Source organism: Haliotis cracherodii, unplaced genomic scaffold, assembly GCF_022045235.1.
Source record: "Haliotis cracherodii isolate W230 unplaced genomic scaffold, xgHalCrac1.p SCAF_10, whole genome shotgun sequence".
NCBI lineage: Eukaryota > Metazoa > Mollusca > Gastropoda > Lepetellida > Haliotidae > Haliotis > Haliotis cracherodii.
The window spans coordinates 52,515,004-52,531,936 of NW_027266265.1; the positions used below are offsets into that span (position 1 = coordinate 52,515,004).

Sequence of the window (16,933 nt, forward strand, 5' to 3'; positions counted from 1 at the left end):
ATCGTATCCCATTTGCATAGATCGATCGATGCTCATGATGTCAATCACTGGATTGTCTGGTCCAGACTGGATTATTTACAGACCGCCGTCATAGAGCTGGAATATCATGAGTGCGGCGTTAACCAACCAACAAACAAACGGAAAAAGCATATTCAGATAGGCATTTATAAATCACCGTATTTTTTGCGCCCAGTTTGAATATCGTTATCAAGCGTCTGATTCTTTCAAAATATGTCCATAAATTATCGTCTGTCTGCAAGCCGATCAACTTGTCACAATAAATATGCCTACTCGCGTTACAGAGCGAAGTAGTTCAGGAACAGTCAGAGTCAGAGTTCCACCCCCCCCCCCCCCCCCCAAACGCCCCCCACCCACCCACCCACCCACCCACCCACCCCTGGATTTTTTTATAGAAAACATTTTTCCTCGTGAAAGTTAACTTGAACTTGATACTTGTACAAATATCTATCCATTCTATCCCTATCCATTCTTCAAAGACGCGGAGTGTTTTATAACGAGGCTGTAGCTGTACACGGTGTTTGGACGGGTTATGTTGTCTCCTTGTTTGCACTTTGTTACTTTCTCATGTGTATTGAGTTAACACAGGGCGGGGCAGTCAGCACTGCCTCTCGTATTACAGGTAGTTATTTGTTTTATTTACCGAGGTTATACACTATGATTATACCTGATTAATGTATAAAGTTACCATGCATGTATCATCATCATCATCATCAGTGCATACTTTAGCGTTTGGGATCTAATCTCGACTTAATTTAACTTACACTGAAAGTTCTAGAACGGGTCCCGGACCCGTCGTATGCGCCGATTCGCTGTGCAGAGTTGCGTCCCTTGGGCACGCCAGAAACCTATGATTGTGGGTTCGAATCCCGGTCGCCCCGATTATGTTTCTAGGTTTGTCAGCACCATACCCGTACGCGTGGGTTTGTCCGAGGTGGTAACCGTCTGAGACCTGCATCACTGCGGGTTTTTCCTCCCACATAAAGCCGACACGCCGCGATATAACTGGAATACTGTTCACAGCGGCGTTACACCTGGCCTGCGTTCAATAGGCCGAAGTGATTTCTGAGCGCTTACTTAGCGTTCTCCGCGGACGTTCGGGTGCAATCGAACGATGTGTCAACTGCCGCTGGCAGAGGGCGCGGTTTTCAAAATGGCGTTGCAGACTGATTTTAGCAACATTGAACATAAGCAGAGGCCCATTATTTTTAAGGAATGGCGAGTTACGAGGATATTCCCCTACTTAAAACTCATCCATACTTTTACATATTCTGTTTGGAAAATATTTGAAAAATAAACCAGAACTCTTTGTTGTCTGTATTTATACTGCGTGAGTCGCCCTTGCGTGATGCACGAGATGCGTTCTCTGCTGCTGTTGCACGTGCGCGAAGCTCCGTCGCGAGCTGACTTTTACAATGCATGGTACACGGCTCTTCATAATTTCGTTGGGTCCTAAACTAGTATTTATCAATCGCTTGCACATTGTTTATACATGCTGACGGGAATAATAGGCAATGTAGAGCCCCGAACAATGATATATATATATATTACCTGATTTGTTTATTTCTCATCAAAGGTTTATCTAGTTGCTATAAATATGAACACCGTTGTAGGTACCTGCTCTAACACAAATTATATACATATTATTTTGAGCTTTTAAGCTTAATGCATAATTATGAAAATATTTAATAGTTAATTTCACACCATACAATCATGCGCTTCCGTAGTTGAGGTTGACACGTTCTCAAATCAAACGATCCAGTTTCGAGCCTCGCTGGCGACACGTTTTCTGAAAAATAAATTATTTATTTGACAATATATGGTAATAATAGTTCCGTCAATTCCAAGTGACAATTAATTTAAATGTTGGTTCAAGACAATGTATAGTTGACAAACAATTATCCTTTACGGAAAAATAATGGAGCGATTAAACAATAGAATGACGTCACAGATGTGTTTTAGTGTCAGTGACACCCGTTCAGTATTAATACTCGCTTGACGCAACCGGGGACAGTGCTCAGATGATCATGTCGTGTGAGGTTGTGTGAGAACTACTGCACAGAATGATATTTGGACTAAAATCACCTAAACAATTACGGGCGAAATGCCGTACCGAGGTAAGGATACTGTTTAAATGATACCGAATAAGATGAGCGTCTTTTACATCTGTGAATGCATGGAGAGGCTTCGTGTACCTTTTTTCATCGATGTGTACCTTTCTTCATCAACGTGTTCGCGAAGTGCAAGGTGCATTTGAACCTCGTTAGTCCGAGGTCATAACTTAATTAGTCACAACTTAGCTATAACAAGTGTCAGGGTTAAAACAGTTGCTTGGACAAACTGCAGTGGATAGACGGGAAATGGGATAGACTAGAACCGGTCACGTGACTGTTTGTTTGTTTGTTGTTTAACGCCGCAATATTCCAGCGCGGATATTCACGGGTGTACGCACCCGAGGAGCGTCTGGGCCCTCTGTAAATTTCAACAAAATCGATTATTTACAGGCCGCCCTGATATTGCTGGAATATAGTAGACTGACGTAAAAAACAACAAATCGCAATGTTTTAGATGTATATGAGGGAAGACAAACACCTATGAAAATATCTGAATTTGTTTTCTTTGAGTTTCGACAAATAAAGGTTTATATCGCATAATAATAATATACGTCAATTGTTTACAAAAGGAAATCATATGAGTGTTATTGGGACAAAACTGCAACTTCATACCAAATTTTATTATACATGTATCGTGTTCACAAACAGAGGCATGAAAAGGGTTTGTTGTACTGAAATTAACATGGGTTGCAAGGAAAAATACTTCGTGCTGCGAGGGGCTTCAAAATGCAGCTAAAACACACAAAAATTCTGGTTTTAACAAGTGATAAATGTTGCAACAAATGTATTCACTGTGGTGGTATTAAACTTCACCACTGAGTGCGTGTATGTTGTTCCACGTTGAAAATACGATGTCCACAGGGACCGCATTTGTCCCAAGTCCGCCATCTTTGTCCCTCGACGTGCCTCCTCTTAAGTAAGCGCGGAGGCGCTGGAAAGCGCTCTCAGCGTGCGTTTCGTTCATTAGGAAATATTCGGAAGTGCTCGTTGGCGCATCGGCACCAAACGGCTCATGGAATTCAGTACAGACACTTTACACGTGCATCTGACATGTTTAGTGATTGGACATGGTTAGTTTTTGAGAATGCTGAAATGTCCTACTGAACCTGATCTTAGTGTAAGCAAGACTGTATTACTTATTCATGGTTTTATGTGGACGATGCGTTCACGCAGAAGACCTATGCTCGTTGTCCGAAATAGTAATGTAAAACATTATCGTCACTGTGTTAAAGTTGTACATTGTTCAACCCAACTGGACTCTCCACGCCACCCTCATAACGGGGAGTCAATTGCCCCAGTGATTGTCATGACACAATGGCGAATCAATGTAGATTACATAACATCTTGACCTAATCCGATTGCTCTTGCACCTGTGTGAGGATGAATTCACACAAGCGGCGTTTAACAACACGAACCTGCAAGTTATTGTGCCCAAAACAACAGAGTTGCCTTAAGCGAGGACCAGTCAACACGTATGTCTTTAAACCGGTTTTCAAAGGCACGTGGATTTGGTTCCCATGTTGTGCCTTTGTGTTAAGTTCCTTGTAGTAGAAACCTCACTGGTCCCCCTTTGATAAATAGCCGGTTTCGCTTATCCAGTACAATAACCGCAGGCTGAATCGACCTAAATGCCCTGATATTCAACTGATACATCTAATTTGGGTATGAATACACCTTTAGTGTCAGTGACACCCGTTCAGTATAAATACCGGCTTCACGCAACCCAGGGACAGTGTTCAGATGATCATGTCGTGTAAGGTTGTGTGAGAACTACTGCACAGAATGAATTTTGGACTAAAATCACCTGACCAAAATGGGCGGAACGGCCGTGCCAAGGTAAGGATACTGTTCAATTGATACTTAAGATGAGCGTGACCCTGTCGTCTAAGGCGGCGCGATTCGCTGTGCTGAGTTGAGTCCCTTGATTGTGGGTTCGAATCCCGGTTCGTCCCAATTATGTTTCTAGGTTTGTCAGCATCATACCCGTGCTCGTGGGTTTCACCGAAGTGGTAACCATCCGAGACCTGCATCACTTCGGACTTTTCTCCCACATTAAGCTGACACACCGTGATATAACTGGAATAGCTTCATCAGCTTGTAAAGAAATATCCTTGTGAGTCATGTATGAATGGAAACAAGCTGCATCCTTTAATTGTTTTTATTTACTGATTCACGAGATTGATGTATGTATACCTTCAGTTAAAATTAAGTACTGGCCTTTAAGTCAAGTCTCGTAGTCCTAAACGTTGCCTATGTTGAAGTGCACTCATTTCCCAACGCTTCCCAGAAACTCAGAAGCTCCCGAAGCTCTAGACATCTCAGCTCATATTGTGACTGTGCAATGACAGGGAACGGAATCAGTGTCTTTAGACAAAAACAGGAACCTGTATTATTCCGTAAAGTGAGAAATATTCAGCAAGTTAAACATGTCACTTCAAGGCTCTTCGGTGTCAGTTCCGTTCCAGTAATTTATTTAAATTTTATTTTATTTTATTTTCCTTGTATTTTATGTAAAATAGTCTCTCGTAGTTCCGCATGGAATGGCTCAGTATTCTAATGTCTTTCATTTTGTATATTTTTTGCTTGTATCATATATTGAGGTGAGGTTTCTGTACGTTCATTGATACATATTTCAGCGGGAGCACAGGTGGCCCAGTTGTCTAAGGCGCCGCGATTCGTTGTGCAGAGTTGCGTCCCTTGTGCACGCCAGAAACCTATGGTTGTGGGTTCGAATCCCGGTTCGCCCCGATTATGTTTCTAGGTTTGTCAGCACCGTACCCGTGCTCGTGGGTTTCAAGTGGTAAATGTCTGAGACCTGCATCACTTTCCTCCCTCATTAAGCTGACACGCCACGATATAACTGGAATACTGTTAAAAGCGGCGTTAAACCCAACCCAACTCACTCACACTCAGTGCATTGAAGTAGCGCATCCATCTCCTGGGGCAATGCTCGCCCGTCTGTCCTGTCTTTCAGTGAGAGAAGCGCTTCACTCGTTCACTCCACCTCTTAGATCACGACCAAGAGATCACATTCTCCACAAGAACCGTATCCCCATGCCTTCCAAAATTAATCGCCAAATTTGAACTCCGTTGAAAACAATCAACCTCTGTTATCACACCCTTACCAAACGTAACCGTACCTTCGGCAACATCCGCGAGTGATAAAAACATGAAATAAATGTTTTTTCAGTGAACTGTTTCCGCTAACCTGATACTGAGTGTCGCTCAGTAAGTGACTACCTGTAACGGTGTCCCGTGATAGATTCATCTAGGGGGCCGGGGGCTGCGTCTACGGTCGCCAGGTGAGGATCGGAGCCTCAGTTTCGCCGATTTAGTCAGCGCGGTGTTCAACGGCTGTACGCGCTGGTTTATAGACCAGCGATCAAAATGATATGTAGATATACAAAGTCCCATAGAATCGCGTTGACTTACCTTTGTTTCTTTACAGCTTAATGGATACAGTAGAGCTGCGGGAATGGGAGAGTACTTATGCATTGGCGATCATGTGAGCCTCTATTGCGAGGAGACAGAAGGATACGCTTACAGCTACCAGTCGAGGTAAGACAATTCATCTTACAAATTTCCGTGACACAGAACTGATGTAAAAACACATCATACATCACGATGCCGCATGCCACACAACAAAGGACACTGCTTTGGGGAAATTGTTATAATAAAATGCATACAGGAAATTGTCAAGCTGTTTCTCTATTGACATAAGACGCATTCATAACCCTGGCTATTAATGTTTACGCCTATGATTTAGTCAAGCCATGCTTTCGCTATTGACCGTGTACGTATTGAGTTCAGCGTATGTAGCATGGTATTAAGAAGTGTGCTAATGCATTTACTTTGATTTTTATTCATGTTTATTCTTCGTCGTGTATTTGCCCACCAGAAAATCGCCACATGTTGTGCATTTGCTCACCGTGGCAGAGAGAAATTAAATGAAACCCATCTGACATGTTCTAGGCCAGAACAGATTGCCCACGACTATTTGTTTAAGAGCGGAGGCTGGAAAGCAGCCGTTTGGTATTTAGAACATTTGCCACCATGACAGTCAGTCGTATTTACATCGCTTTATTACCCTACCCCTAAAAGAACCCACGCAGTTTTCAATTCCCTGTGCAGAATGACCGCAATACCACGTAACCGTCGTGCCCATCAATTTTGGACGCAAACACGTGTCTCTGTCCCTAATGGAACACTATTTCAATCTGTCTCTTCACTGTCGATATTTTCCGATATACAAAAATATTAGTTTGTCGATCAGGGTAACTGTGGGTGTAGTTAAACAATTCAAACTCGGGTATTATTTCTCTGGTTAAGAGCAGGCATGACGGCAATTAATCACAATTTGTTACGTCGTCTGCTGCAGGCGGATATGTACGACATTTGAACTCCACCCAGTAGGAATCTTGTGTTGTTAATGTCTGGGGGAGAGGTGGGGTAGTGCAAGTTGCTTGTGGGACAAGGGTTGGTAAGGAGGGTTATCGATGGAGCTTAGACGCGACGGGGTATGTGTTAATAAGACACCCATCTTATATAACTTCTGTGAATGTTTAGTATGGTTTCGGACAGGGTGTGGATATATGTAGTGGATGGCCCGGAAAGGGAGGTGGAACGTAGGGGAGGGGTAAATGGGATGGGGTGAGGGAGGGGGACAGTGGGGTGAGGGGGGAAATGAAGGAGGGGGACTTCGGATGATAACCTAAGGATATCGGGGTTAAGGAGGATGTGTAGTGATGGGTACATTTGGATCTTATTTTTGAAGAGGTGCACCCATCCGGTCAATCAGTTTAGTTTTATGTCGGTGTTAATAATACGGTGGCCAAGTCGTCTAAGGCGCTGCGATTCGCTGTGCAGGGTTGCGTCACTTCGGCATGCGTGACCTATGATTGTGGGTTCGAATCCCGTTTCGCCCCGATTATGTTTCTAGGTTTGTCAGCACCATACCCGTGCTCGTGGGTTTCACCGAAGTAGTAAATGTCTAAAACCTGCATCACTTGGGGCTTTCCTTCCACATTAAGCTGACACGTCGTGATATAACTTGAATAATGTTAAAAGCGGCGTTAAACCCAACTCACTACACCATCGTCGCCTGTCAGTTGGGATCGACAGGTTTGTGTTGTTGCAATGACCCCTGAATGGAGGGTGTATATACGTCGTGAAGGGATCATGGTCTGAACCGGCGAATACAGGTGCCTGTCGGGGTAAGATGTAAACATTTGTTGGTCTGAGTGCGACCGATAGCGGTGGTGTCTTAATGGCATGATGGCGGACAGGGATGGGACGGTGGGCGAACAACATGTAAATGTTAGAAAGGAGCGTGTTTATTTGCCGTCGAGTGTATTGGATGAGGTGGACATCGAAGGAAAACTTTAAACGCGTGTAAAATCTTCCTGTTAGCTGTAATGTTATAATGATGGCTGGAACATCACTTCTCCGACCAAAACTCCTCAGGGGCACGAGCGACCCAGTTGCCAAAGGCATCGAAATTCGCTTCCCTTTGGTGCGGTAGAAACCTACTTTCTTGAGTCCGAATTCTGGTTCGCTTCTGAAATGTCAGTGATGTCAGCACCATTCCCGTGCACGTTGGTTTTACTAAACTGGTAAACATCTGAGACCTTTCACTTTGGGCTTTCGACCCGCGAAGATCCGGGATAGAATAGGTCTTCAGCAACCCATGCTTGCCATAAACGGCGTCTATGCTTGTCGTAAGATCGGATGGTCAGGATCGCTGACTTGGCTGATGCATATCATAGTATCCAATTGCGTGGACCGATGCTCATGATATCAATCACTGGAGGGTCTGGTCCAGACTCGATTATTTACAGACCGCCGTCATATAGCTGGAATATTGCTGGGTGCGGTGTTAAATAACTACAAACCAACCAACCAACCCAGCGGCGTTAAACCAAACCCAACCCAACTCAATCAATCACTCAAACACTTTGAATCTCCCAGCCATGCTCTCCGTCCCAGCGTTTCTGAACTTTCCCCACACTTAGCGACACATCATAAGTATATATTCTCCATATAGGTTATAAACACACAAACACAACAGTTGTATACTATTCGGTTATTCCCCGCGACTTGTACCAGGCGTGTCCAATCTGTCTCAGCTCCCTGGGGAAGCTACATCAGTGTCTGCATTCATCTGTTCTCAACAATGGTCGTATTAACCACATAGTGACTTTTGGTACGTACAACCCTCTTCTACCGAAACAAACACTGTCATGTTTTGATGACCGTTGTAACATTTGTTTAACTTGGACGCGTTTACCTCGTCATGCATAGTGACATATAGATCGATCGACTATGGTTACATATATAACAGTCTGTTTGTTTGTTTACGCCGCACTCGGCAATATTCCAGCTATATGAAGGCGGTCTGTAAATAATCGTGTCTGGACCAGACAATCCAGTGGTTGACATAGGGATGCTGATTACCTATTCTACCCGTAACAAGTTAACTGTTATGTTATGTGCCTAATATGGCATCATGACGAATGACATCCTTCTATCTCGCGGCGATGGTATAGCTCAGTGGGTAAAGTGTTTGCTGGTCACGCCAAGACCTCGGTTCGATTCCCCTTATGGGTACAATATGTGAAGCCCATATCTGGTACCCCCCCCCCACCCCACCCCACCCCACCCCACCAAACAACAAATATACAACACTCTTCCTACAGTAAGCTTACACTCCGTTATGTAACTGAAATGCCATTCTAACTATCGTAAAATCAACTACCACTCCAAAGACATCCGCCCACCCGTAATGAACATTACATATGTGGCATTCTGGAAGTGGTTCTGGTGAACTTCTTGCGTCGAGAAAACGTTCATGTCTAAACCAAACATGCTTTCCAAACATATGGCAAATATTTAGCCCATGCCGATTTCGTTTGAGAATCATCCTTGCGTTGAGACTAGCTAATTATTTGCTATTTTAAAGTTGAAATGTAACACTGAAAAAGTAAATGAATACGTTTATCGTAAGTTGAACGTCAACAAATACCTCGTCCGTGTTCATGCTGTTTGTGTAGATGAGCAAGAGATACTATTTATTCGACTCTTTCTAGTTGTCTTTGTGCTGCTGGCGCTCAGATACGCCCACCAGCATTGCACCGTGTACGTTTTCTTGTGTGAAAGTTTATAAATTTGAAGTTGCTCTTCAACTGCAACAGCGTGGATATGCTAACTACAATTTAGAAATGTTTACACATACACACACCTGTCCCCGACGAATAGAGTGGGTGAATGGGCGGATGGGTGGTGGGCGGTCAGATACCATAGACGCTTCACACGTTTCGTGACCCGTGAAGATCCGGTGTAGAACAGGTCTTCAGCAACCCATTCTTACCGTAAAAGGCGACTATGCTTGTCGTAAAAGACGACTAACGGGTTCGGGTGGTCAGGCTCGCTGACTTGGTTGAAGCATGTCATTGATCCCAATTGCGTGGATCGATGCTCATGATCTCAATCACTGGATTGTCTGGTCCAGACTCGATTATTTACAGATTGCCGTCATATAGCTGGAATATTGCTGAGTGCGGCGTAAAACGACAAACAAACAAACCAAATCACACGTTTTGTAAAAATGGTATCTAACGAGACTGGGTGTAATACCTCAAGTGTTCACCTGAACAAACTTGGGAATGGCATCAGGCATAATCTTTGTCACTGACGCCTCAAAAATTTGGAAATGTCCTCCACATGTCCACCATCAAACTTTTTTAAAGCCCAACTAAGGCTCGAATCCTAAGCGCAATCGGTGTCCATGGGTATGTCTACTTGCCTGAACGTCCTTTATTATTCTTGGATTAAGCTAGGCTACAAGAAACAAGCAGTTATACTTGATCTCTAGGCTTTCTTGCCGATCTGTGCGATGACACCGTGAAACACCGCCTCAGCCATCATTTGTTCAACACTCTTCGTGAAATTCATTTGTTTTACTGAACGGTTTTGGATGAGATTTATGAGAGAGCAGATAACGCAACAATGAAACGGTAACATTTGATTTCATCTTTCACATAAAACATGTTAAGTTAACATCCATTCAGAAGGATGCTATGGCCATGTTTGGAGGAGGTAAAGTTTGTAACGACAGTTATGTTCTCAGCGAGTGCAAGATTTATGTTTCGCAGCCATGCACATAATCAATATCCCTTCCACTGGGGAGTATTAGGATGTAAAACGGACCATAACTTAATCAGAATGAAGTGGGAAAGCACTGATGCTGACAATTTTATAACTTCGAGGTGCCTTTGAACTCGCTGAAAGCATTTCGATATTCCTGCAAAAAGAGGTTTTAATAAACCATGGATGCGCAGCTTTTGGAAGAACCTTGACCTTTATCACAGGTCGTGGTTCTAGTCTCAACTGGTTATGTATACTACTCAAAAGAAGTTAAGGATCACCTGGTTCTTTCATATTACAATAGTTAATCTCTCATGCCATGACAGATTAACATTACCAATATGAAAGAATCGGGTGATCCTTAAATTCTTTTGAGTAGTATAATATCAAAGGTGAATATTCTATAAGGATAATAGCAAAGAGAAACCGTCACACTTGAATCACGTTACCGTTAGTTATGACACCAGGTGTTCAAACGGGAAAATATTTCCCCGGTTTCCAGAGCACTTTCTCCAATGGTATTCCACAGTGGATTTAAGGAAAAGCAGATATGGCCAATACAAGACTGAACTCACGTATTGTCACCTCGAGTTTAGCAATAATTGACTTCCTTTCGAGGTGAAGACAAAATTTCGACTTCACAAGAGGCTGCATACTGCGTTTTATTCCAGACCTGACACGGACGTGACCTTTGCAGTAATTGGCTTTTAAATCTTAGGCATATGCTTGCGGCCACTTTGGGAACTTACAAAATGAAACTTGTGCAGTGGAACGAAAAAGTTGTTAAATGTTAAAATGAGGCCTGGAACCTAAGCGATACGAAATAAATGTTTGGCATAATAAACACACTTGTCAGCATTTGGGTCCTATAACCCTTAGCTTTTAATCTTTTATTTATTTTTTTGTTGTTTTTGAAACAGTATATTGGCTATAATTACACGTAATGAAATGAATTTCCGGTTGGAACCTGTAAACGTTAATGCACAAATGGTGAGTGAAACAAAACCGGTTTTGATACATTCCCTCTTTTCTCTAAACCTGTGAAGGCCAATTTCAGTTATATCAGGTAGTGCAGGTCTTACACGATTACCTCCGTGGTCTAGTGGATAGAGCGTCTGCCCGTAGAGCGGAAGGTCGTGGGTTCGATCCCTGGCCGCGTCATACCAAAAGACGTTAAAATATGGTATTTATTGCTACACTGCCTGGCGCTCGGCGTTAAGGAGCTAAAAGAGTACTGATCGTCCCTTGTACACATGTTAAGTGTAGGCATGTTATCTCAGTGGCCTAGCACCATAAAACCGGCGTTAGTCCGGACGAGTACAATCGGCCACACGTACACGCACGCACGCACGTACGTCGCTGCAAAAGTGCAATAATCTTGGACGCGACGTTAAACCCCATTTCACCTCATCTCACGTAAGACGTTTACCACTTTGCTTAAACCCACTAGAATGTTGTTGACAATCAGGGCTTGGAAATCATGGTCATAGAATTCTGACACGCGTAAAGGACGCAACTCTGTTTCTCCGTGCCACTCGTGCTGCCTCTAGTGCACTGGTATCAAAGAATAACATTCAGGTGTATTACCTGTTCGACATGTGTAATACATTCAGGCATACGAAATATGTCACGCTCATGAATAATTCATTCACAAGCATTTCTCCGATTCAATGGACCACAACAAAAGAAGTAGTCTATACACAAATTCGAACTAACGTAACAATATCCAACCCTCAGTAGAGCTCACTTATTCTATCAACCATGCGCGTGTATAGTTCCTTCTGCATATACCGTTACACACAGGCTGGTGTATATGTCACCTTACATTAATGGCTACGGTGGATTTTGGGTCATAATGTGAATCAGCATATGTGTTACACCACCATTGATATCAGTGCAAACAGGGAAATGTATTTGTATGTTTGAATTGAAATGTATGTTGGTGATCGTAATGCTTATATCGTAATGCTTATGTCGTTATCCAAAGGCTTTAAAAAGATGGTACTTGTTGTTATAATGCCTCGCGCTCGGCATTAAGTGGATAATGATTAATCATGGACTGGGCGGCTCGGGGTCAGTATTCTGTGTATAAGTGAGCTAAGACTACAAAATCGGCTAAAGCCAAGACTAGTACAAGCAGTCAAATACATGCATGCACGTCTGTGATTGAAATAATTTTGAACGCACCGCGACGTTAAAGACTATTGGCCTCTCCAGTCGGGTTATATGACGTCGAATACGGGGACGTTTATAAATGTTGTCTGTTAGCTAGTGTAGGGTGGGTGCGAGAAGTCTGCGTGACCCTCCGTCTGGAGATAAAGTATTGTGACCAGCCCAGCTGTCACCGGCATACACGTCTTCAACAATCCAGTGCAGATACACGGATTTTAAAATGAAAAAAGACATTCGTGTCTGTCCACAATCCTTGGTGTATACAGATACGTGTCCACAATCCTTGGTGTATACAGATACGTGTCCACAATCCTTGGTGTATACATATACGTGTCCACAATCCTTGGTGTATACAGATACGTGTCCACAAGCCTTGGTGTATACAGATACGTGTCCACAAGCCTTGGTGTATACAGATACGTGTCCACAGTCCTTGGTGTATACAGATACGTGTCCACAGTCCTTGGTGTATACAGATACGTTTCCACAATCCTTGGTGTATACAGATACGTGTCCCCAATCCTTGGTGTATACAGATACGTGTCCACAATCCTTGGTGTATACAGATACGTGTCCACAATCCTTGGTGTATACAGATACGTGTCCACAATCCTTGGTGTATACAGATACACGTGTCCACAAGCCTTGCTGTATACAGATACACGTGTCCACAATCCTTGGTGTTTACAAATACACGTGTCCAAAACCCTTCATTTTGTACTCGCGATCAGAACACACTCCCATGTGTCTACTTGCATTGCCGTTTGTCGGTAGTCTTTCTCACCTGCTGAATACAAACAGGCAGCATATGGATGTTCTCTTTTTCACAGCTCAGACATATTGAATACCCCACCCTGTTTCCTGAAACAGTGTTCCTTGGCGTTCCTTTTTGCGCGTCATATCAACTTTGTCGACAAGTCAGTTGTTGTCGTCTGTAACGCCACCGAGAGTGATGTACGCAGCATCTGCCACGTGGTCTTCACCGCGACCGACGTTGAAAGCGTCAACGGTTACACCGACTCCGGTTCAAGATATAACGATTAACCCTGGTTTGGTAAAAGCATTACCCCACATACTAAGCTCCACTAATTGCAATGGGGCACTAGGGCAGCGAAACAACGGTGGGAAAACATTTGATGTTTACGACCGGCTGATACACGATTGACGTTGATTGACGTGTCTGTGTACTCACCGAAATGCATTGTCTCCGAGGAATTATCACACTTCTATTCAGTGCTTCAACAACTATAGCGTGCCTTGTCATTAAGTACTGGCATTGTTGTGTTTATATCACCTTCCTTTGGCAATTATGTCTAAAATGATTAACAACCTGAGGTTAAGTCATTGCGCCTGGCTTCCTGACATACCAACATCATGATACAGTTATAGAATGTTCCGCCCCATCGCCGACTAAGAGCTGTGGAAATTGTTGCAGACATTCCAACACATGCTAGCTCATAACAACGTTACCTTTTCGTCATTGGAAATATCAAGTAAGGATAAGAATTTATGGATAAACAACTTCTTTGTTACAATAAGAGCGACGTTTCGATGTAGGTTCTAACATCGTTATCAAGCACTTGCTTCTCCTTACTAAGCACTCCAACTTCTAAATGCCTTTCAAAGAAGTTATTGGAAATATCGCTTTTTCTAAGTGAATATTTCTAAATAAAAGCACCAAAACAATTTCCATAATCAGAAATATCTGCTAAAAGCAGAGTCCGTTCTTTGATTCCGGTCGGGTAGCCTAGTGGTTAAAGCGTTCCCAACCCGAAGACCCGGGTTGGGAAGTTCCCGACATGGGTACAATGTGTGAAGCCCGTTTCTGGTGTCCCCCGCCGTGATATTGCTGCAATAGTTCTAAAAGCGGCGTAAAACCATACTCACTCTGATTCCGACTGTCATAAGCACTATCACTTAGCGATGATACCAGTTGAACATATCCTGCCCTAACGGTGGCAGCCGTCACAAACACATGCATAGGCAAGTTTATTGTTTACCTGATCAATCACGGGACGTTTGGTACAAGTTAAACAAGGGAACTGCACCAAGCATCACTTTTGACACTGATGCCTCAAACTTTTGAAATGTCCTCCACATGTCTACCCCAAAACACTTTGAAAGCCTGACAAAGTCCTTAACTGCTCGAACCTAGGCACAGCTGGTGTCCATGGGGATGTCCTGACCCGTGAAGATTCCGGGGCAGAACAGGTCTTCAGTGACCCATGCGTGCCGTAACAGGTGACTATGCTTGTCGTAAAAGGCGACTAACGGGACCGGGTGGTCAGGCTCGCTGACTTAGTTGATGCATGTCATCGATCCCAATTGCGTGGATCTATGCTCGTGGTATTAATCACTGGATTGCCTGGTCCAGACTCGATTATTTACAGACCGCCGTCATATAGCTGGAATATTGCTGAGTGCGGCGTTAACAACCAGCCAACCAACCAACCTAAATGTCCTTTCCCCATATTTCATTTAGATGTTATCCGAGGAAGTCAAGCATTTATATGTTTTTTACTAACTAAACTTCAGATGGCTTTTAATATCATTTTTTAGAAATATTCCGAACCTTTGAAGATAGTGGAGTAACCAACATATATTGATAAATACCTCATGGCTAAAGGAATTAACGTTTTCACAGAATTCTTATCAAAGATGCCCAGAGGGTTCATAACAATACTCCCGATTTTCAAAGAATAACTGGATGCGCCTAATGTATTTCGTTGTGAATCTTACATCCCACTTGTCAATGCATGTGTTCAGGTGAGAAATCCAGTCATACTCTGTGCGTTTATGAAGTGTACTACGGCTATCTAAAGCATCATAAAGTCAGTATGTCAATTGTGGGAGATAGTTAATAGTGTCGTAAACATTATAGAAACGTATACAGACGCAGGAACTATTTCTTGTCATTGTTCAATCTTTATGAATCACGACACGAAATATTCCAACTATTTGTTATCAGTTATTTCTTGAAGGGTTTTAATATATAAGTATAAATACCACCGAACAACGCCCTACACATACTTTCATAAACGTAAAATGAAAATTAAATTTGAAACACAATCTATTGCTTTTCCCACCGAGGCTTATTTCAGCAATAAAAAACGTAACGGGGGATCATTATATCAAAGAAAAAAACGTTTAACTTCACAGGTCAGACACGTTCACATATTTCCTTTATTTCGCCAGACTGTTTAAAAAAACACTTTAAACACCCTTTCCATTTTAGACCACCAACCCCTTTTCTAGTGAAAATAAAGCATTAAATTCGAAATAGCCCATTTTATATTAAGTTTACCAAGCCAGCCGAAAATAAGGGCCCACGCACCTGTCAGTATATCTGTTAAGAGATATATATTCTGTTACGTCCTGTTTGGAAACAAGCTTCCTTTGAAGGCATCTTCGTGAGAAACTGACAGTGTTTTGTTTACCATCCTAATTGCCTCGCTTGTTTGTGGACGTGATCTGGCCCCCGCGGTATCACACCGACGCGCTGCATATTGTATGTTACGACGTCGTGATCGGCATCTCATCTTCAACATCGGCAGCAGCGTCTGTTACGACCGTGTTCTTTATCTTTCAAAGCTGAGATCCCATATGATGGAAACAGGAAGCAAGTTGTTCCGAAATGTCTGGTCGAGGTTTGTCAGGGTTAAACAGAAAATAGACACATTTGTCTTGATTTCTTAATGCAGGCTAATAGGTCCCTGTTATAAATCAGGAATTACTTAGAGTTCGTACTTGGCTGCTTCACTCCGTGTTTTAGAAAGCCTACGTGATGCTCAATATCTACCAACGATGGTATTTGTTGTATATTTCTTTCTTTAGTAGACTGTACATTGGATAGATTTGTTCGACCAATGTGTTTGCATGTGTACTGTCACAATTGCAAACTGTTGTGATATTTTGTTTTGGTTTCCAAATCTTACGGGACCATTGGCAGTGTTCTATAGATATTCATAAATTACATTATCATCAGGACCAAAGTCAGTACTCAGCATCCTCGTTAGTCCAGGGACCTCGGTAGTCCGCACCTCGGCTTGTGGGCGAGTTTAGTGTCTGTTTTATGATACTGTCTATACTTATAATGCGCCCAAGCCATACCTTAAACAATTCGTGAAGCGCTACATTATCTCCCAGTCAATTCTCAGCTCCCTGGGGAGTACATAACCTCGCGCCTAACATTATCATTTCCTCCTACCGGGTACCCATTCACTGCTGAGTGGACAGGAGCACATGTGCTTCAGTGTGGGTCACCGAAGTGGTAAACGTCTGAGACCTGCTTCACTTGGGGCTTTCTTCCCACAATAAGCTGACACGCCGTGATATAACTGGAATACTGTTAAAAGCGGCGTTAAACCCAACTCACTCAGTCTCACTCAGTGTGGGACAAGACCAAGACTGCCTTAACTCTCTAGCGGCCACCCATCCGGCTACTCTCCGCAATTAACGTTGCGTAGTTTCGCCTGGTTTGTTGACCT

At 43.1% G+C, this 16,933-nt stretch overlaps 1 protein-coding gene across 6 annotated transcripts in view; it reads left to right on the forward strand.

The window, feature by feature from the left end:
* Window positions 1–16,933, forward strand: part of LOC139454516 (inositol 1,4,5-trisphosphate-gated calcium channel ITPR3-like) — a 221,133-nt gene that overhangs the window by 113,207 nt on the left and 90,993 nt on the right. For all 6 annotated transcript variants that reach the window (XM_071236273.1, XM_071236272.1, XM_071236275.1 and 3 more), the window contains one exon: window positions 5,581–5,690. In XM_071236273.1, the coding sequence (XP_071092374.1) occupies window positions 5,581–5,690 (110 nt within the window). The remainder of the gene's footprint in view (window positions 1–5,580; window positions 5,691–16,933) is intronic.